The 20,227-nt window shown below is 57.0% G+C and overlaps 1 protein-coding gene across 2 annotated transcripts in view; it reads left to right on the forward strand.

Annotated features, from left to right (window-relative positions):
- The first annotated feature begins 487 nt into the window (after positions 1-487).
- Positions 488-20,227, forward strand: part of NTN3 (netrin 3) — a 32,603-nt gene continuing 12,863 nt past the window's right edge. The window contains exons 1-4 of one of the 2 annotated variants that reach the window (XM_036392860.2): positions 488-551; positions 1,226-1,337; positions 10,176-11,174; positions 17,446-17,634. In XM_036392860.2, the coding sequence (XP_036248753.1) occupies positions 10,205-11,174; positions 17,446-17,634 (1,159 nt within the window). In that variant the 5' untranslated portion in view covers positions 488-551; positions 1,226-1,337; positions 10,176-10,204. Of the gene's footprint in view, positions 552-1,038; positions 1,338-10,175; positions 11,175-17,445; positions 17,635-20,227 lie in introns of those variants that run through there. The other variant, XM_054516535.1, reaches the window with a different exon arrangement.

Consider the following 20,227-nt stretch of genomic DNA (forward strand, 5'->3'; position numbering starts at 1 on the left):
AAGGGCAATTACAAGAGGACGTTCCCCAGGCTAAGCTGGCAGATGTGGGGGCCGCAGGGCTGTGAACACGGCCCCAGTGAGAGAGAGAATCCAGGTCCGAGTTTCCTGCTCTCCTCCACCGCCTTGCACAAACTGATTAAATTAGTTTCACCTTTTTCGTGGCCCGCTCGCAGGTGGTCAGGGGATAGTAGAGCAGCCCCCAGGGGCAGCCCGGAGGCAGCTGTGCTGGGTACGTAAGTGCCCCGCTTCTCTCCTTCCCTACCCAAAAATCAGAGACCGAGGGCGACCCTGGTGCAGCAGTGCGTGAAAAGCCCCTGCATCACGGGATGGAGCGGAGACTCCAGCTTTCTCCTTAAGAGGAGCTGCTTCCGCCTGGTAAATGCTTCATTTGCTTTGGGAAGCAGAGGGAGAATAATCGGCTGCCTTGGCTGCGGCACCGCTGAGCCCTCGGCGCGGTGGGCTACGGCCGGCAGCCACCCGCGCTCGCCGGAGATGGACCCGCTGCGGGCTGAGCGAACTCCCGCGGTGCGGCGGGGCTGGCCGGGCAGCAGGTGGGACCGCGGCCACCGGGACCCCGCGGCGGGGGCCGGAGGGAGGGCTGCCCGCCGCTGGGGCGGCACCCGGGACCCCGCGGGGAGGGCTGCCCGCCGCTGGGGCGGCCCCGCTCCCGCCCGGCTCCGGCCCTGCCCGCTGGGCTGCCGGCGGGGCGGAGGGCGGAGGCAGGGCTGGCAGCGGCGGCGGGCGGCGCACACGCACACACCTCCCTGCATGTGATTAAATGGCTCGAAATCTGCTTCTGATTTCCTCGGGGAGGTGACTTTTCCCTTCTTTTCAACCCGGGATTTATTGGAGTCTTTTTACTCCACGTCCAGGCGGCGGTCGGGGCTCAGTTTCTCCAATTCTTGCTTTTCTTTTCGTTTTTATTTTTTTTTTAAGGGGTGTTTTTCTTTTCCCCTTCCTCTCCTTTTTCGCCCACCCCTGCCGCTTCCCCCCTCCCTCCCGCAGCCGAAGCAGCCGCGGGCGGTACGGTGGAGCGGGCGGGAGCGCGGCCGGCTGCGGGCACGGCGCTGGGACCCGCCCGCACCGCCGGGAGCAGCGCTCCCGCTTTCCACTATTTCGCCTTATTTCGTCCCTCACGCACGATTCCCTGGAAATTTGTTATCATTGCTTTTCCCCCCACACACCCTTTTCTTCACTTTTTTTCCTTTCTTCGTGCTGCGGCCAGCACCGGGAAGGAGCTACCCCTGCCCGCCGTCCGCCCCGCCGCGGCCCCGGCTCCTCTCGCCGCCGCTCCAGGACCTGTCGCCCAGACCGGCCCCGCTACCTGCCTGGCCGCGGTAAGCTGCGCTCCCAACTTCCCGGCGCTCCGGGCTCCCGCTCTCCTCCCCACCGCTCCCTCCCTCGTTGCCTTTTATTCCTCCTTCTCCCCCCGCACTCACCCTCCCTTTATTTCCCTTTCCATCCTTTCACCGCCGAGAACGGGACCTCCCCGCAGCGGGGCCGCCTGCCCGCCGCCGAGCCCCGCTCTCGTCCCCGGGCAGCTCCGGCCGCCGCCGCTCCGCAGTCTGGCCCGGCCCGGCCCGGCCCGGCCCGGCCCGGCTCGCTGCTGCCGCCGCCCCGTAGAGCCGGCTCGGGTGTTCTCGGCGCTGGAGGGAGCCCCGCAGTGTCGCAGCCCCGGCCCCGCTCCGTGAGCAGCGGTGCGGGCAGCGGCGGGAGCCCCGCCAGGCCGAGCCTGCGGTGCCAGCCCCGGCTGACCGGGCACGAGGCTTGCACGTGGTCCTCTGCCCGCCGCTCCCACCGCGGGCCCTGCTCCGCCGGCACAAAGCGACCTGGGCGGGCGGCATCGCTCTTGTCACCATCCCCAGGCCGGGGTCCATCGCTGCTGCCTTCCTAGCACGGCTGCCCCGAGAGACTCCCCTGCGGGATGGGTCGGCTGCCTTTGGAAACGGCTCCCGTGGGATGTGCTCTGCTCCACTGCAGTTCTGGAGCCAGAGTGGGTGAGACCCTCGCCACTCCGAGCACCTGACCCTTGAACCAACCTGGGGTGAGATTTCTGGCCAGTCAATGTGAGAGCGAGAAGCTTCACAGGAAGGGAAGCTGGGCTGCATTTGGTGCGTTTGCTTTTGCTTTCCTCTCTTGGAGCTGCTGAAACCTCATTTCCTCAAAACGCTATCCTGCAGTTTCCCTGGCCCGCTGGAGAGTGGGTGGGTGGAAATACCTTTCTTGGGATGAGGATTAACTGGTGTGATGGGGACGTGGTGCTTGGCAGTCTGCTGTGTCACCAAGCAGGGTGGGTGAGGAAGGGCAGGAGCATGAGCTGCTCTGGCAGTGCTGGGTCCTGCTGGCTTGATGCTCATCTAGGCAGCACTTGGGCATGAATAGTTCTCTCTCAGGTAGCTCATCCCATGAACATATGGGATGGAAGCCAGGCTGAGCATCCCCACCTCCATCCATGCCATTTGTGTGGACCAGTAGCCATGCTGACAAAAAACTGAGTGCAGACATGGATGTGCGCATCCTGCATGGCTGGAAATGCCACAGACCCTTCTTCCCCGGCCAAGTTTGCTGTTGCCTGTCTCTCAGAGCCAGGAGAAGCTAGAGCTCTCTGTAACACGTGGAGAGGGATATGGCTTCGGCCATGTGCTAGAAACAGCCTCCAAGGCGTTTGGATGGATGAGGGCAACTTTTTTCTCTGTTTCTGCAATATCCCATTTACAAAACAGAGGGAGCTGCTGTGCTGCTCTGACACCTGTTTGGAGAGGGCTGATGAGGGGACAGGAGATCCAGCAGTCCAAGAGCAGGGTGGGCTGAAAGAGTCCCAACACCCTTTCCTCTTCTACCTGTGTGTGGAAGAAAGGTAGGTCCCTGCAGAGAAGAGGGCAGGTGTAATGCCAGGCTGGGAAGGAGCTGATGTGTGTCTGCAGGCTGTGGAAGAGAGAAGCCTGGCCTAGGGATGCAGCTGAGCGTAAGATGCTCAGCAGAAATGCAAGCTGCTAGGCATCCAGGCTGAGGAGCATTTCCACCACTCTCTGAGCAACAGAACAATGGTGTTTTCAGTCTGGGTTGGATGGAATGGGGGTCCCACCTTGACTGGCTGCTGGCAGAGGTGTGACTCTGAGAGGGAGTTTCCCCAGCCCTGAAGAAGTTGAGCATCAGTGCACACCTTGGGGGGTGTGCTGAGATGTCTTCAGCAAGGAAGCAGCGCAGCACCTCGAGGTTGTTGAGGCAGCACCTCTGCCTCCTGTTCCCCCACCCTGGTTAGTCAGGCCCTGCCCCATAAGGAAGCAATTATTTTGTGCCCCTTTGAGCCCCTCCCTGAGCCTGCGCAGGACACTTGCACTCGGTATGGAAACGCGACAGATTTTCCATATTCCACTTTGCCCCGTGATGTTTAAAAACGTACACGACAGCTTCTTCCTAATGCTGCAGGCTTGGCTGGCACTCAAGCAATAACAGACTGTGGGACACCAGGGGCATGAAATATTGTACCAATAGTCAGAGGGGGTAAAAAAAAATTAGATGTCAAAGTGCAGTGTGTTTCCAGCCCGTTGTTGTGAGCCATCCTCTGCCCAATGTGAGAGATCTTTCAAGGCTGGCCAAATGTTGTCATTTCTGAATACCATTTTAAATATTCATCCAGACTATTTTCAACATCTGTGCCCGGCATGTTGTGAAAATGCAATGAGGGATGTTATGGAAACCAGATCACTTTATTCTCATATGGAGTGGAAAGGAGTGGAAGCAATGAGGACTTCTGGACTGGAACTCTGAGTTCCACTGGGAACTTGCATCGACTGGGAAACCCTCTGCACCTTGAGGGATGATGCTGAGACCACTCAGTAGAGCCAAGCACTGTGGTAGGAATGTGCAAAGGGGTTTGAGAGGCTGCAGTGGGGTTAGAGTTGGGTAAAAAAAACTTAACTGGTCAAGATGTAGTAGAGGTTAATAAAAGGGGTAGAAAAAGATCACAGAATACCCTGAGCTGAAAGGGACCCACAAGGACTATTGAGTCCAAATGCTTCCAGGCAGTGCTTGCTTGTCCTGCAAGGTCAAGGGCTTCAAATGTCTCCTTAAGCTGCTGTTGCATTGGGAACTTTAGGAGGAGATCTCCAGCTTGCACTAGCCAGGGGATGCAAGGAGCGTTGCAGCAAAATGGATCCAGGTTCACATCATATGGGTGATACTAAGCTGAATCTCCTCTGCCCAGAGCAGGACCATCTCTCCCCAGGGGCCAGTGGTGAGCAGAGTGGGCATGGGGGACCTGGCAGGACACCTATGCTGGGCGTTGGTCCCTCCTTCCTGTGGTCAGCATGGCTTATGAGTCACTGAAACTGGTGAGCAGGGATGTGTCCGAGTGTCCTTCATTTGACAGCTCCCTGTGCATAGCTGAGTAGCCTGGGGACTGTTTGTTTTATGGTGGATTTCTTTTTTCTTTTATTTTTTGATTGTTTTCGATAACCTTGGAAATCTAGTCTCTGTTGCTGCCTTCTGTAACATCAGGCTGCAACTAATTCAAGCCAGGCCAGATCCTGACCACAGGTATGCCAGTGTAAATTTGAATGGAGTTGCTTACGTCTTGGTTTGGCCCGATGTGAATGGAGTTACTTCGGGCTGATGCCAAAGCACTGAGGTCAGAATCTGGCCCATCCTTTCCTGTGTGCAGTGTAATTTGTACGCGTCTCCTGGCACCGCCGGGGTATCGTATGGCTTGTGTAATTCTGGCTCCGAGCTGCCAAGAGTGCATTGCAATATCCATCACCTGCAGGGCCTGCTGCAGGAAGATGCTGCTGTGTAATTGCCCCCCTGAGCTGTGCGTGCAGGGGGCTGAGCCCGAGGGGCTGCGCGGAGTGGGCAGCCCTGCGGATGTGGGGCCATAAGCACTCAGAAGCTTCTGATACTTAAATATCAGGAGGGGTGAGGGAGCTTGTAAAGGAAAGTGAGGCATCTCCTTTGTGCCATTAGCTGTGTCCCAAGTGGGTGCCAGTTGCTCCATTAGCGGCTAGGAAGGCGATAAGCATTCCCAGCCACACTGCATCCCTCCAGCTTCTCCCAGCGAACACTCCCTCCCTCTGGAAAGCTGAGCCGGACCAGTACCTTGGCTCCATGGAGTTTTTCCTTTCACTTTAAATACTTCTCAGTTCTGTTTTTATATCCCAGAAACACATGGAATGATTTATCCATGGCCGGAGCAGAGTTTGGGCCTGATTCTGTTTGTTGGCTGGAGGAATTAAGCTTCCCCAAGCTGGCATTGGCATGGTGGGAGAGGGACTGGGTATCCAGGGACCCTGGCAGTCCCCCTGGACGGATCTTGTTCATGGGCTGGGGCAGAACTGCACAGGGTGGCTCCCACAGCACATGTGGCAAGTGGGTGCAGATGCCCTCGTTACAAAGAGCCTGTAACAAGGTGGAAATGTGCAGGTTGTAGCAGCAGATACACCCTGGTTAAGGGACATGCTCTGGTCATTTGTGCCTGGTTTCAGCTTCTCTGACCACATCATTTCTCTTCTACTTTGGGTCCTGTCCCATCCTCCCAGTGGCTTCCTTCACAGAGGACATCTGAGATGCTGGTGGGCTTTACTGGGGATGACACAGCTCAGGAACCAGGAGTCCTCCTGGATCAGTCTTACCCAGGAGTCTTAGTAGTTGGACCCTCTCAAGTACTCAGATCTTTGGTCCTTGCCCAGGAATCTCTGCCTCCTGATCCTGGATTTTGCTGTGTGTGTTTTGCCTCATACGTGTGGGTGGCTCTATCCCTGCCCCACGCTGCACCCAGGACCTTATCTCTGTGCCCAGGCCGACGCAGCACCTCATGGGGACCAGTCATTCCCATCTCAACCAGTTCCAAGTGAGGCCATGTCTTTTCCTCAAGGGATGCAATTCCCCCACGCACTGTGCTGTCCTGACCTGGAGGAGAAACGCAGGGGGCTGCAGCATGGCAGCAGCATCGATGCAGGGGCATCAACATGGGGAGCAGCACAGGACCCTGGCAGGAGTGCAGCACCACTCCCCTGTCATTCCTTGGGGTTCTCCCACCCCTTTCCAGAGCAGTGCTGGCTGCTCAGCTTTAGCCATCACCTGCCCTCTAAGCCCACATTCTTCCAACAGCAGAGCAGCACTCGTGCCCTCCCCTCCACCTTAATTAGAGAAGGCTGCTCCTGTGCTGCAAAGGTCCTGGGATCAAATCTGGTTAACCTGCTTCCCTCCCTGCCCTGTGTTGTTCTACCTAATCCTGTAATTACTTCAGCAAAGTTGCTGTGGCCCTGGTCTGCCAGGTGGTGATCCTGGGCCTGCTGTAGGCAACGGCATCCACATTGTGGGAAATTTGCTCTCCTTGCCCTGCTACGCTTGCCTCATCCATCTGTTTTGGGGACTAAGCACCTACCCCATGGCTCAGCATCGGGAGACCTGGAGCTCTAGGCATGCATCTGCACCCAGCATCACCCTCGGTGGCACTGCCTTCTGCAAAGATGATGGAAAAGAAGCCCACAGTGGCCTGAAGCAGTGTCCTGACAAGTCTCCCACAAGGCAGGGAAACACTGCTGATCGCTCTGGGAAGCGTGTGGTTGTAGAGAGAAGGGGTGTGGAGGTGTTGGATGTGGAAGCTAATTTTTTTTAAAAGCACTTCTGAAGAGCTCAGGCAGCATGACTTCCTTCCAAGCCGCATGGCTGTTAGCATTCCCGGGGTGGAGGAGTGAGGAAATCGCCCACCTCAAAAATGCAGCCGCTTCTGGGGAGGAGCTGGAGGACAGCCGCTTCCTCGGGAAGGGTGAGCCCGCCGCCGCATTCCCCCAGGCCATGGCTGCTGCTGGTGGCAGGGAGCTGGCAGCCACCCGAGAGCCTCATTGGGGACACCTCTGGGATGCTGTCCCTGGGAAAGGGGCTTCATTGCTCATGTCCCTCCTCATGCCGGTTCCAGGAACATGCTGGGCTGGATTCGGCACCCAGGGGTCATCCCAATTCTTTCTGCTTAGTCAGCAGTGTCTCCATTTGGTCTGAACCAGGGGCAGCAAAAATGGGAAGTAGAAGGGGGGGGGGGGGGGTGGTGCAGATGGGGACCAGGGAGAGAAATACCCACTCCCAGGCCTCTCTGGCAGCTTGCCGGCAGTCCCAGGGTCATGTTGAATATGCATGAAAGGGAGCAGATTGCAGCTTGCCCTCCTCTCCAATACGGAGGTGAGGCCCACGGAGACCACTGGCCCCAGCTCTCTTTCAGTGGGATAATGGGGTGAGCTGAGCGCGGAGCGTGCGTGCCTGTGTGTGGTCCTGCAGATGATAATGATTTCCACTCCTGCCCTGCCTCCGCAGCGCTGATGTGCTGCTGAGCGACTGCTGGCTCCCCAATGGCTGCTCCCCGGCAGCAGAGCCACCAAAACTTTGACACTGAACCTCAGGGACTTGTGCTTTGGTAAGACTGGCAGGAGGGACAAAGCTCCCCACTGGGGCAGGGAGGATGAGCAAGAGATGCTCATACCCCTGTGCATGCCTAAACGAGAAGTAACCTAGTCCTGGGTCCTAGACCTGCTGCTCCAGTGCTCATAACAGCTTCACCTGTGGCCTCTCCCCTGGCTACCAGAGATGCTGCTGCTGTCACTTTCCCCTGGGCAAGGGTTTCCCCACACCATTGTGTCTCACCAGAGAGGAAATTAAAAGACCTTTGCTTGAGCATGTCCTTACTCCTGTCACCTTGCTGCCACATAGCAGAGAGGAGGTAGAGGAGACTCTTTGTTGGCAGGGTTTAGTAGATGCCTTGTTCCATAAATCCTGATTCTCCCTGGAGTGGATGGATGCAGCTGCTGAGGACCCCTGGGGGTTTCTTCTCTCTTCTCCTGGTGCAGAGGTTTTCCCACAGGGTTGTGTCCCTGCTAGTGCTGCCCTGTGGGTGGTGGGATGGGAGGTGATAGCTGCATCACCTGACTGTGTGCCCTCTGTGGGACATGCAGTTGAAGGGGGCAGTGAGGGGGACAGGGCTGGCAGGGCTGAAGGTGCTGTGCTGGCTTCTGCAGATACGTGCATGGCCAGGTCATGCCAGGCCTTGAGGGGGTCCATCAGCAGCCCCTTTACTGGGTGAGAATTCAGGGGCTGGGCTCTACCAAGGGGCTGGCAGGGCCTTGTGCCCACTGTGCTCTGCTCAGCACCAGGCAGGAGCTGGGCATCATCCTGTCAGGATTGTGTTGGGGGTTTCACCAGCTGCAGCCTTTGCTCAACAAGCAGATGCAGGGGTCTGGCTGCAGCCATATCTTCATCTCCTGCCCAGGAGGCAGCTGCCTGCAGTGGGGCCAGAAGTCCCAACAGGGCCCTGTAGCTGCCTGCAATGGGGGAATGCTCCTAACTGCCTGGTGCTCATGGCATGGCACCTCCTCTGCTGTGGTGACTGCTACATCCCTGCAGTCTCTAATCTTGCAGCCACACTCCTCAAGTCATGAGTTCTCAATGCTCTGGGTACTCCAGGGACAGTATCCTTTGTCTTACTGGCAGCCAAGTCACCAAGCCATGGGCTGGCATGTCCCCAAAAACATGTCCTCTGCAGCATTGTAGTAAAGCTGGAACTGTGCTACTGAGGTGATGCAGGGACCACCAAGGGAGCTGCCAATTTTTCACATCTCTTTTTCCATCAGCAGAGGATTAAGCAATGAGGAAACAGCACAGAAGTGGCAGGGGCAGGTTTTGTCTTGGGGAAGATATCCCAGGATGGGCTGAGATCCCTGTCCCCATTGCTCCCTTGGTAGGCACAGGCAGTGGCTGCTGGGCTGACCGTGGCTGGGCAGGGAGGAACTTCCTCTCATTAGTGGTTTGGCAGCCTGGAGAGGCTGTTTTCTTCCACAGTCATGGCTCCTTTTTCTTTGCAAAATGGAATAACAAACCAAAAAAAGGTCCTGCATCATTGAAATGGGCTCTTCCTTGGAGCCTCCTTTGGCCAGAGTGGGCAACTGGACAGGCAGGAGTGGCACTGGGGCTGTAGGTGGAGGCTGGAGCTGGGGATACTGAGCTAGGTCATGCAGAGCTGCGTTCCCCAGAGAGAACCACAAGTCATCCTGTAAAGATTTACTAGTGGGAGAGGGGATGATCGAGGGACCCCCTCCTCCTGCCTGGTCATGGCACTGAGCTGGTTGAGGCTGGAGGACTTGGCTTTGGCACAGCACAACCCATGACATGGCAGGGCTGATGCCACCCCCCTGTCCAGGAGGCTCAGGGGTCTGCCATGGCAAGAACAGGACATGGCCAATCTGCATTGTGTGGAAGGTCCTTCATGCATTCAGAGCCAGCAGGAGGGAATGTGACCTCCAGAGCTCTTCTAGTCTTCAAGCCAATAACTCAGGAGATAGGCCACATCCTCTGGGAGCCACTAAGCTCCCTGTCCCTGTGCTGCAGCTGCTGAGAGAGGAGCCCAGCTAGGTTCTGCATTTGGTCCTGGCCTTTCTCCGAGTCAACAAACATACCAGACCCAGACCTGGGTTTCTTGGGGGTGAGGCCAGAATTACTTCCTTTGCTGCTGGGTAATGTGGCAGAAGAATATGGAGAAGATCCAGCCCCTGGCTTGGAGAAGCCACTGTGCCCATAGCCAGCAAAGAAAGTAGTAGTGTGTTCAGGAGCTCCAGGTCTTCATCCCAATGAGCTCCTGCCTCTTGCACAATGTGCCTTCAAAGTGTTTTTGCTGCTGTCTGTTTCTCCTGCTCTGTCTGGAGCTATTTTGTGCCACAGGTGGCTAACTTGGGATTTGCAGCTCCTGTTGCATCTGAAAGATCTCCCCTAAACTCTTCCCCATCACCAGCCCTTGTCAGCCATGCAGTAACAGAGTCTCTGAACTGTGTGACACCCAGGGCTGCTGGCAGACAGGAACATTCCTGTCACCACAGGACAGTTTCTAAGAGGCCAGGGAAGGGCTGTACCCCAATTTCAACCCTTTGCACCCAAAGCTCAGGCCCTTTTCCCATTTCCATGGTATTTCAGTCCTGCTGATGAACAGTGAGGGATTGGTGTGGATAAGGCAACATGAAGTAATTGTCTTCCTGCCCTGCTCCCAGGATACTGCATCAGTGGATACAGGGTGGGAAGATGGGTACAGGTGACAGACCAGACATAGGGGAGTTTTCCATCCCTTACCAGCCCTCCCAATACAGATGGTGCTGTGGCCATGACACTGCTGGTACCACACACTCTTGTTCCTCTTCCTTCAGGGAGGAGCCACTTCCCTCTCCCCAGAAGGATGGAGGTCCTGCAGCTCCTGCGCCTGCTCCTCACCACTGCCATGTTGGGCCTGTCCCAGACAGTGAACCCCTTCGTGGCCCAGCAGACCCCCCCAGACCCTTGCTATGATGAGAGCGGTGCTCCTCGACGCTGCATCCCTGAATTTGTCAACGCTGCCTTTGGGAAGGAGGTTCAAGCTTCCAGCACGTGCGGGAGGCCCCCGACACGGCACTGCAATGCCTCGGACCCGCGCCGAGCCCACCCGCCCGCCTACCTGACTGACCTCAACACCGCCTCCAACATGACCTGCTGGCGCTCGGAAACCCTTCACCACTCACCCCAGAACGTCACCCTCACCCTCTCCCTCGGCAAGAAGTTTGAGGTGGTGTACGTCAGCCTCCAGTTCTGCTCACCCCGGCCTGAGTCCACCGCCATCCTCAAGTCCATGGACTACGGCAAGACCTGGGTGCCCTACCAGTACTACTCCTCCCAGTGCCGTAAGATCTACGGCAAGCCCAGCAAAGCCACGGTCACCAAGCAGAACGAGCAGGAGGCCCTGTGCACCGATGGCCTCACCGACCTCTACCCGCTCACCGGGGGGCTCATTGCCTTCAGCACCCTCGACGGGCGACCCTCAGCCCAGGACTTCGACAGCAGCCCCGTGCTCCAGGACTGGGTGACGGCTACCGACATCCGCGTGGTCTTCAGCCGCCCGCATCTCTTCCGTGACCTGGGCAGCAGCCGGGACGCCGGCGAGGAGGAGGGGGCCACGGGCTCCACGCCCTACTACTATGCGGTGGGGGAGCTGCAGGTCGGCGGGCGCTGCAAGTGCAACGGGCACGCGGCACGCTGCGTGAAGGACAAGGAGCAGAAGCTGGTGTGCGACTGCAAGCACAACACAGAGGGACCCGAGTGCGACCGCTGCAAGCCTTTCCACTACGACCGGCCCTGGCAGCGCGCTAGTGCCCGTGAGGCCAACGAGTGTCTGGGTAAGGCGTTTTAAACGTTTTTGTTTTCTGGGGCTGAAATGCTAAAACAGGTCATCAGGGTAGGAAGTGATAGGTTCTGAGCCAAATCAATGGAGTGTGCTTGTCCAGAGATGCTGGGGAGCATCCCCTGTGCTGGAGGATGGGGAAAGGCTCAGCCATCTATCTTGTCTCTGCTGCAGTTGTCCTGTAAGAGATGCAGTGATTCCACTATGAGTCAAAGCACCAAAACCCTCCCAAAAATCACTGGTGTCTTCCAGCCAGTCGGCAGACCTCAGTGTGGGATGCCCCTCTGGGATTTTTTCCCTTGGGCAGCAAACTAGCTGTCCATGGGCTGGACGGGCAATCACAGCAGTTCCCTGTGAGATGTGCTTGAGGACAGGGAGCAGGAAGAAAAGCCTGGCAGAGGCTGAGGTTCCCAGTTTGAAATTTCATCCTTCATGTTCAGTCTGTGTGGTGGTTCTAGCTTGTCTGTCCTTGCAAAGGTTTGCCTAAGTTAAAAATACTGTCACAAAATGAAACATTTCCAAAACATCAAACGGGTATTAGTTGGGTCTCCTGCTCATGAATCTTTATGGGATTTTGGTGGAGAATTTTGCTTTTTGTCCTGCTTTGGGATGGAGCTGGGGAATGCCAGAGCCCTGTGAATGTCTGGGAGAGGGAGGAACAGCCTTTTGCTCCTCCTGGACAGGAGCCCAGGTCTCAGGGGGTGGCGGGAAGATGGAGACAAGGGAGAGCTGTACCATTAATCAGCCTCTGAAAGGCTCAGTGGATATGCCAGAGGTCAGAAGGACTTGTTAGTATTTGTGATCGATGTCTTGTTGAGAACCCAGCTGTCCGCTTCAATATACACATGTTACAGCAGATTTCTTCTAAGAATGGCTAAAAAGGCAGTGGATTCAAAGCAAGTGCTGGAGCTGATGCTTTAAGCCACCTCATGCCCTGTGGGAATGTGTCAGCCCTTGTGTTTTTCCACTTGTTTCAGAAAGATGAGTTTTGGAGCTCAGAAAAAACCCTCCACTTGGCACCCTGCCAGGGTTGCTGCAGGTCAGGCAGGGGAGGCCTTCAGCAGGTGTGTGAGCCCGTGGAAAACCCCCAGGACACAAGGAGGACCTCACCCCACTGGCTGCTCCGTTGTGCCCCCCACTCTGCAGCTGCCTCACTGCCACATCCTCCAGTAAAGCAGCACGATAGCTGCGGAGGTGGCTCTGCTGGCACAAAAGGGGTTAAACCAGAAGAGGCTCATTTTTGAGTAGCATCTGCAGGTTTTCTGTCCATCTCATCCAGGGCGGGGTGAGGGTCCCTTGCTCTGAGCATCCAGCCCCCAGCTGCGTCACCCTTTTGGCAGATGAAGCTGAAAAGATAAACGAGAGAGGGAAGAGGAGGCGGGGCCGCAGCGCCATCCCTTCAACCCCCCCGACAGCCCCGCACACAAAGACCCTTCCCCGAGCCGCGTGTGAAAGTAGTTTTTTCCTGTTGATTCGCTCCCCTTCTTTCTCCTTTCCCTCTCTCGGGCTTTGTGCCCTCTCTGAAGGGACCTGAAAGAGCTTCTCCATCACCCGCCTTCGAAGGGCTTAGCGGCTGAAAGCTGGATTAGCTTCCCGAGCCTTCCCCTCTGTGCCTTTCAACAATGACATCTCCCCAGCCAGCACGAACAGACGCAGCAATTAGCACCAATTAAAAGGAGAGGCTGCCCGGGAAGTTCCCTTTGCTCAGCCTGGGGGCTGTGGGGTTTCGGACTCTGTCCTGTGGTCAGACAGCGCTGATGCTGGCTCGGGTGGTGGATGTCAGACGTGGCTGGGGAGGGGGAGGAAGAGGGGGAGAGTGGGTGGACGCAGGGGCTTGGCAACTCAGTGACAGCCCAGGGGCAGGGTGGGCGATCGCAGCGCCCTGAACGGGGATGAGAATGGATCCATGGGGCTGGTACAGCTTCAGGTCACGTTGGGGTCTGTCAGCTCTTGGCTCTGTGCTCCCCAGCACTCTGCATGGGGGTGTTTTTCAGTCCAGTGCATGGGAATCTCTGCCTGCTCCAGCACGGGGCCAAACTGATGTCCTACAGCATGGCACGATGCTGGGACATGCGTCCATTCAGCTGGAGGTGAGGACAAACATTTGTTGTTTCAGTAGAATTTGTGCCTCTGGGAAACGCGCAGGGGACACAGGCAAGAATTGCCTGAGGTCTGGGCACGGGCACAGGGCACAGCCCCAGCACGGCGGCCGTGGGGTGGCTGTGGGTTCGTGGAGACATCGCTGTGCTGCAGTGTTGAGGGGGTCAGCGTGAGTTTGGCAAGCAGGGAGGTTGGGGGCTGTCGCAGCCAGGACAGTGACAGTGGATTTGCCAAGCTGCTGGCTTGGCAAGAGGGCACCGTGCCAGCTTTGTGCCGCAGAACGCACGGCCCCTGCCTGGTGGCTGGAGATCATCGGCCCGCAGGCACGGGAGGCTCTCCTGACACAGCCCAGGGGTTGCATGTCCTGCAAGGAGCTTGCCCTGCCAGTACTGGGATGCTTTCTGTGTCCAGGGCAGGGAAGAGGGACGCGTCCCCACCAATGTATCCCCCAGCTTTTAGCCTGGGAGAGGCTGTGTAAAGGATAATCCCGGCAGAGGGGCTAGCAGGAGCAGGATTACCAGAATCCTGGGGACCCCCCATCTTTATCTTTGCAGACTCACGCCTCCACTGCTGCCGGTTTCAGCCTGCGCCCACGAGCTGCTGGGGGCAGCCCGGCCCCCAAACACCCGGCCCGGGGAAGGAGGGGAAGCGGATTAGCACGAGGCAGTCACTGGAAGTAATTGATGCACTCGCTGGTGATGCGGGAGCCCTTGTTCCCTTTGTGGCCGCCGCGGCAGGAGCACTCTCCGGAGCACCAGGATAATGCCCGGGGCTCGCTTTGATCCGGGGCCTCGGCGGGGAAGGGGTGGCGCTCTCCTGGGAAAACCTCGCAGGCTGCTCGCGGGGGGATGTGGTGTTCCACCCGGGATGTCGGTGCCTGAAAACACCAATCGCGGGAGCGGTGGTGGGATTTGGAGGATCACATGTAATTCCCTTGTGCCCTGTGCCCCTTCCTGTACATTTTCCCTCCCATTGGGAGTTCCCCTGACAGGGTTCTCTGCACCTGCTCCCCAGTAGACGTGCTGGAAACGAGTGAGTTCCCAGCAAGCAGCACCAGCCACGCTCCTTTCCTGGGGATCGCAGGGGGGAGGGCGATTGGCTTTGGGAGGTGGGCAAGTGGACAGCATGGCCCTGCCATCCCTGTCTGGACACCCACCCCTGTCCGAGTCACAGCAGATCTGGATCTGGAGTGCAGGGAAGGCAGCCAGCCCGGCAGAGGAGATTTACACTTGTCTGACCATCCTGACTCCTGCTTCTCCCGGGATGGGGCTGCAGTGCCTCGGCCTTGTCCCGCGTAGCCCCGTGGGGGCTTCTCCTGCTTCTGCTGCTGCTTCCTGGCAGGAGTGGAGTGAGCCCTTCTCCCCCAACACCTTCCCCAGGACAGAGGGACAGTGTGGATGAGAGGAAAGGGGCTGTTCTGGTCTCGGCTGCCATGGAACCGAGAGGTGCAGCCTCATCCTGCTCTGTGTCCCAGCCAGGCTCTCCTCCAGCCAAAGCAGGGGTGTAGCTCAAATCCGCTGCGGGTTGGCAGCAGCAGCGGGTCTAGGGTTTCGCTGATCCGGCTGCCTTCCCTAATTATTCCCAGGGAACTTGTAGGGGCGGTGAGCCTTGCTCCTGCCCTGCGGGCTCCACCGCCTGCCCCACGTGTGCCTCGGTGCATGGTGCTGCCAGTCCCCTGGCAGGGTCTCTGTCCCAAAGCCCCTCATGCTGTCATTCTAGGACCCTGGAGGAGGAGGAGAGGTTTTAGGGTGGCCAGAGCCTGGGAAGGGGTTCAAACATCATCAAAAGGGAGACAAAAGATTGCTCCATTGCAAGGTGTCAACGTTTAATTAGTCTATTATTGCAAATTATTAGATCTTGTGATTGTTTAATTGATCATATGATTGTTTAATTGGGCATACTGTACAAGGGCGGAAGCGAGCTACCAGGTAATTAGCCCCAAACTGTGCAATTAAATTCTTATTAATACCCCAAACAGCAGGGAACATTCAAGCCTTTAATTAGTGATTAACGGGAGACAGACAGAGCTTACAACTGCCTCCGTACTGAGGAACAGTGAGAGTATTTAGCTGGGTAAGGGGGGACCTGTCTGCCCCGATTAGCTCTGGATGGCTGCGCCAGGGCGTGAGGGGATTGCCATACGTGCTGATGTGACCCTGTCCCTGAGTGGGGACAGCCACCCAACCCGGGGTGGCCAAGCCCAGCAGGTTCCCCTGATGGCTCTGGAATCCCGGCTTGGCAGCTGCCGACACCAGCCCAGAGTGAGCAGCACCACTGCCTGAAGGAGAGGGAATAATGCTGGGCTACTAGGGAGGCTTCTTCCCCAAATCCAGCTCCTGGGATGATCAGAGGGTCTGCAGCATGTTCTGAGGGAAATGTTCTGGGGTAGATCAGGATATGCCAGGGTCAATGATGCCAGGAGAAGGCCCCGCCAGTTACTCTGTCACCAATTAAACTGGAGGCAGAGAGAGACCTGCACCGAGGGCAGCAAATCATTTACCCAAGAGTTCTCCTCCACTGCCCATCACCTCCCCTCTGGGCTGCCAGCCTTTCTCCTTCCCCAGAGGGTGCTGGGGGCATTCTAAGAGGGACACAGAACTGCCTTTTGGGATGACCCCACTTGCCTTTCAGTGCTGCAAGGGGAAAACAAGGCTCGTCTCCTCCCAAAAACTGCTCCTTTGCCACAGTTCTGTAGCAAAAACCACCTCGTCTTGTCCATGTCCCATTATCTGGAGCCTGCAAGGGCCCCCTGGCTATCAGGGTACTTCACTGTGTCTCTTCCAGCCCTGGCAAAGCCTGTTTGAATGTCAACATCCCCAGTTCAACAGCGTCCTATGCAACCTGGGGCCTTGGGCAGTATTTGCTGCTTTCCCTCCACACACCACAACCCAGAATTTGCCTTAAAAATCCCTAATTTCCACTGTCACCAGGGAAAAAGAAAATAGCTCAAAAGGAACAAGCACTGCAGCCACACTGGGTGTTATTTTGATGCCTGCCATGTGATTTCTCACTAATCTCATAACTCAGGGGAGCTCTGGGGGCAGCCGAGGTTTGAGTGTGCTGGCACTAACCTTCTGCTCAACTCAAGCCTCCAGAAACCTCTTTTTTATGGCTGGGGCTTGCTCTTTCTCCCTGCAGCGTGCCCGTGGCCAGAGCGCCGGGGCAGGCCAGGCGCTGTTTGATCTGTGCGGGTGAAGCTCCGCTGGCTGCGGGGAGGCAACTTCACACAGGCCAGGCCAGGCAGTTAAATCTGGGCCGACACGTTAATGAATTTCACAGTACGCCTGGAAAAGCTCTCACCCAACCTCAATTTACCAGCACAGGGAGGGGGCCGGGGCTGGGGGAGCAGGGCGCCACGTTTTGCCGAAGGAAATCTTGTTCCCATTATCTTTTTGCAAGAGTGTTAAGTTGGAATAGGCAGTGCTTTGCCTTTTTATCTCACACACATGGAACTGGCCGGGAGGGCTGTGTGCTTCCCGGGGCTAATTTCTGCATGCACATGTAAGAGTGTGCAGATGTTTCTGTGCACATCTGTGTGTGCCTGCCTGTGGGCACGTGTACATCTTTGGGAGCTTTTGGCGCATGTCTGCGTGCACATGTGTTTGTGGGTATATTTGTGTGCACGTGTGCTCGTGCATGTTTGTGCATGCACACACAGGGATGTGAGTACACAGAGGCTGCTGTGTGGGTTTCTCTGTGTGTGTGGCTCATGCACACAAGATAGAGCCATAAATATAAAGAGTTGGGGGCTCGGTTGCAGGCGAGGGCTGTCACACAGCCTGGCATGAGGTGGGTGGTCCTGCTGGAAGGCCGGGTGGGCTCTGTCACCAGAGTAGCTGCCAGGGAAGGGGCAGAGGGGACCATGGGGCTGCAAGTGCTCAGATGGCACTACCAAACCTCCTAGCTGCAGCCCTCCATCCCACACTTGCTTCCCTTCAGCTGAGTGGTGCCAGTTCCTACACGTGTCCTTCCTCCTGTGCTCTGACCTCATGGCACCGGCCCCACAGGGTGGTGGGTGCTGCACATCTGGATGGCACGCTGGGACAAGCTGTGCTGTGCTGCGTCCATCCCAGTGCCAGCACAACCCCCCCTGCAGTGGGGGACACCAGGGCAGCTCTAGCCCACACAGAGGGTCCTGAATCTCACCATCTCCCCTTCCCTCACAGCCTGCAACTGCAACCTGCACGCGCGGCGCTGCCGCTTCAACATGGAGCTGTTCAAGCTGTCGGGGCGCAAGAGCGGCGGCGTGTGCCTCAACTGCCGGCACAACACGGCGGGCAGGCACTGCCACTACTGCAAGGAGGGCTTCTACCGCGACCTCAGCAAGGCCATCACCGACCGCAAAGCCTGCAAGGGTAAGCTGGGGGCTCCCTGGGGGCACATGAGTGACAGGATCTCTCTCGGTCTCCTTGCTCTCCCTTCCCATCCTTGGGATCTCCTTCTGCTCACTTTGGCAGCTGCAGGTCAGCTCCAGCCACCACCGCTCTGATCTCCTCTACCACCCCAAGGGCACCAGGCAGGGATAGCGCTTTGAGCTCAGCATCAACTCGAGGTGGAGGAGGATCACTGGAAGGGAGAGAGCAGGTTGCCAGGAGCCTGGAAGGGTTCTGGTGTGTTTGCAGTTACTATCTCGATTGGTCAGTGTTTGGAGAGATGCTGGGGAGGTGCTGAAGCAGACATGACTAAATGTGCTGGAAACCTGTCTCTGATATGGATGTTGTCTGGGATATAGACATTCTTGGAGCATGGGTTCCCTGCTCTGGAGGGCTGGGGATGCTGGTGAAACTCACATCTCCCAGGTGGGCCATGGGGCTGGACCCCACGTTGTGTTTTTCAGCTGTGGGATGGCTCTTGGGATCTGTTTTTGGGGAGATGCCAAGCACCGTGGCTCCTGGTAACTGGCCTTGAGCTGGCCAGGAGCCACACTGGCTCCAAGCCATCAAACTGCAGCTTGACCTCTCAAGGTCCCTAGCCTGTGCCAAACATCATGGGACCTGTACCTCTCCTCTCCCTCCTCTTAACTCCTGGCCAAGCCTGTCTGGTTCCTCTTCCCTCTCCCTGCTCAGCCTGTCTATGGAGCCTTTTCAATACAATAGTTTCATCAAAGAATTTGAGATAAGAAATCACCCTTCCTGTCCCTAAGGACTGTTGAGATCCAGACTTGAACATCAGATGGGCAGGAAGTCAGCCATGGCTGTTCAGAAGCTGAGAATTCATCCCTGATCCCTGATTTTCTGTCTTTGATTGTGAGTCCCTCCTGGAAGGGAGGACAGTGTCCCTCTCAGATCTCTCTCCAATGCATTCTGCACCACGTGGGCACCAGGCCCCTTCCCTTCTGCAAGAGCTCAATGCTCGTGTGTTCATGTAGGGCCTTCAGGAATTCCTGGTGCTGGTTTTGGACCACTAACATTGTGGGCATGGACCCGAATTGAAGGATTTGACTTTTGGGGCTCCCCTGTCAGGTGCATTAGTGCTGTTGGAGGTCTGGCTCATTCAGGCTGGGATATAATAAAGGAAAGCCCTCCATTGCCTGGTGTGTGCCAGTGCCTCTTCTCATCCTTGCTACTGCCAGGAATGCTTGAGAGGATGGAGTGAAGGGAGAAACTTCCCATGTTCGTGGAGTGTCACAGTGGGAGCAGGGCTGAGAGGGCACTGGCAGGAGGAGCCCTACCTGCAGCCAGCTCATTAGCAAACTGAGCTAATAATTTTCAACAACCCAAGCAGCTGACTTGACACGTCCCCCTCACAGCCCGTGTTCCCAGGGACCACAAGCTGTTCCACACCATGGCCTTGGCCAAGCCATGCCACAGCTATGGCTGTGGGCATGGCAGCCCCTGGCACCACACCACTGATGAAAATTGTGTCAGGTGTCAGCCAGGTCCCAAGCTGTGTCAGGGGCCAGCATCCTCAGGGGGACACAGGGGAGACACTGGGAGAGAGGAAGAGGAGGAAGCAGGACAAGGCATGCATCCTGATGGTCTATGGCACAGCATCCCAGATTGTGTCCCATTCCCAGGGGGGTGTCCTGGCTCTGCTGAGGCCAGGGTTGGATGGCAGCAGCCCCCAGCTCCTGCTGCAGCACCACCAAACTGGGGCAGCTGCAGCAAAATTCTCTTTTCCATGAGGATTCTGTCAAGTGCTGAGGGCTGGCAGGCAGCCCCGGCTCTCCCCCAACACTTGAGAGGCACCGGGGTGGCTGTGCTGCCTCCACCTCACCCTTCATCTCCTGAGGCAGCACCTCACCTCCCAACCCTCCCCAAGGAACAGTTTCTGCTTCTCTTTGGGTTAGGGAGGTTTAAGTTGGATATCAGGAAAGGTTCTTCCCCCAGAGGGTGCTGGCACTGCCCAGGCTCCCCAGGGAATGGGCACAGCCCCGGGGCTGCCAGAGCTCCAGGAGCCTTTGGACAGCGCTGCCAGGGATGCCCAGGGTGGGGTTGTTGGGGTGTCCTGGGCAGGGACAGGAGTTGGATTCAATGATCATATTTGGTCCTTTCTAGCTTGGGATATTCTGTAATTCTCTGGCCAGCTCCTTCTATTTTTGCTCCAAAACTGATACAATACCAAGCAAAGTGGACACCCTGCAGGCATTCACCTCTCCAGGGCCCCCAGCACCACTTCCCTGGGCATTGAGGGGCTCAATTTCTGCTCCATATGGGAAAGAGAGCACTTACCAAAGAGAAATAATAGAAAAAATGCCAAAACCTATAAAAGCAAGCTGGATATGGCTGGGACCAGGGAGGATTACTGAATATAGCATGGTTTGTGGGAGCAGGGCAGCTGCAGGTTGCAGTGTTTCCCACCTGGCTATGGCTCAAGTCCTTCTCCTTGCAGGGAATGGGGGAGGCAGAGGGGGCCTGGCTGCTCCCACCTGCATGTGCCCACCATTTGTCAGTGCAAGTCTTGCTCCACCACCCTCACAGAGCAGAAATTGTGCAGCATTACAGTGAT

The sequence above is a fragment of the Molothrus ater genome, chromosome 16, assembly GCF_012460135.2.
Source record: "Molothrus ater isolate BHLD 08-10-18 breed brown headed cowbird chromosome 16, BPBGC_Mater_1.1, whole genome shotgun sequence".
NCBI lineage: Eukaryota > Metazoa > Chordata > Aves > Passeriformes > Icteridae > Molothrus > Molothrus ater.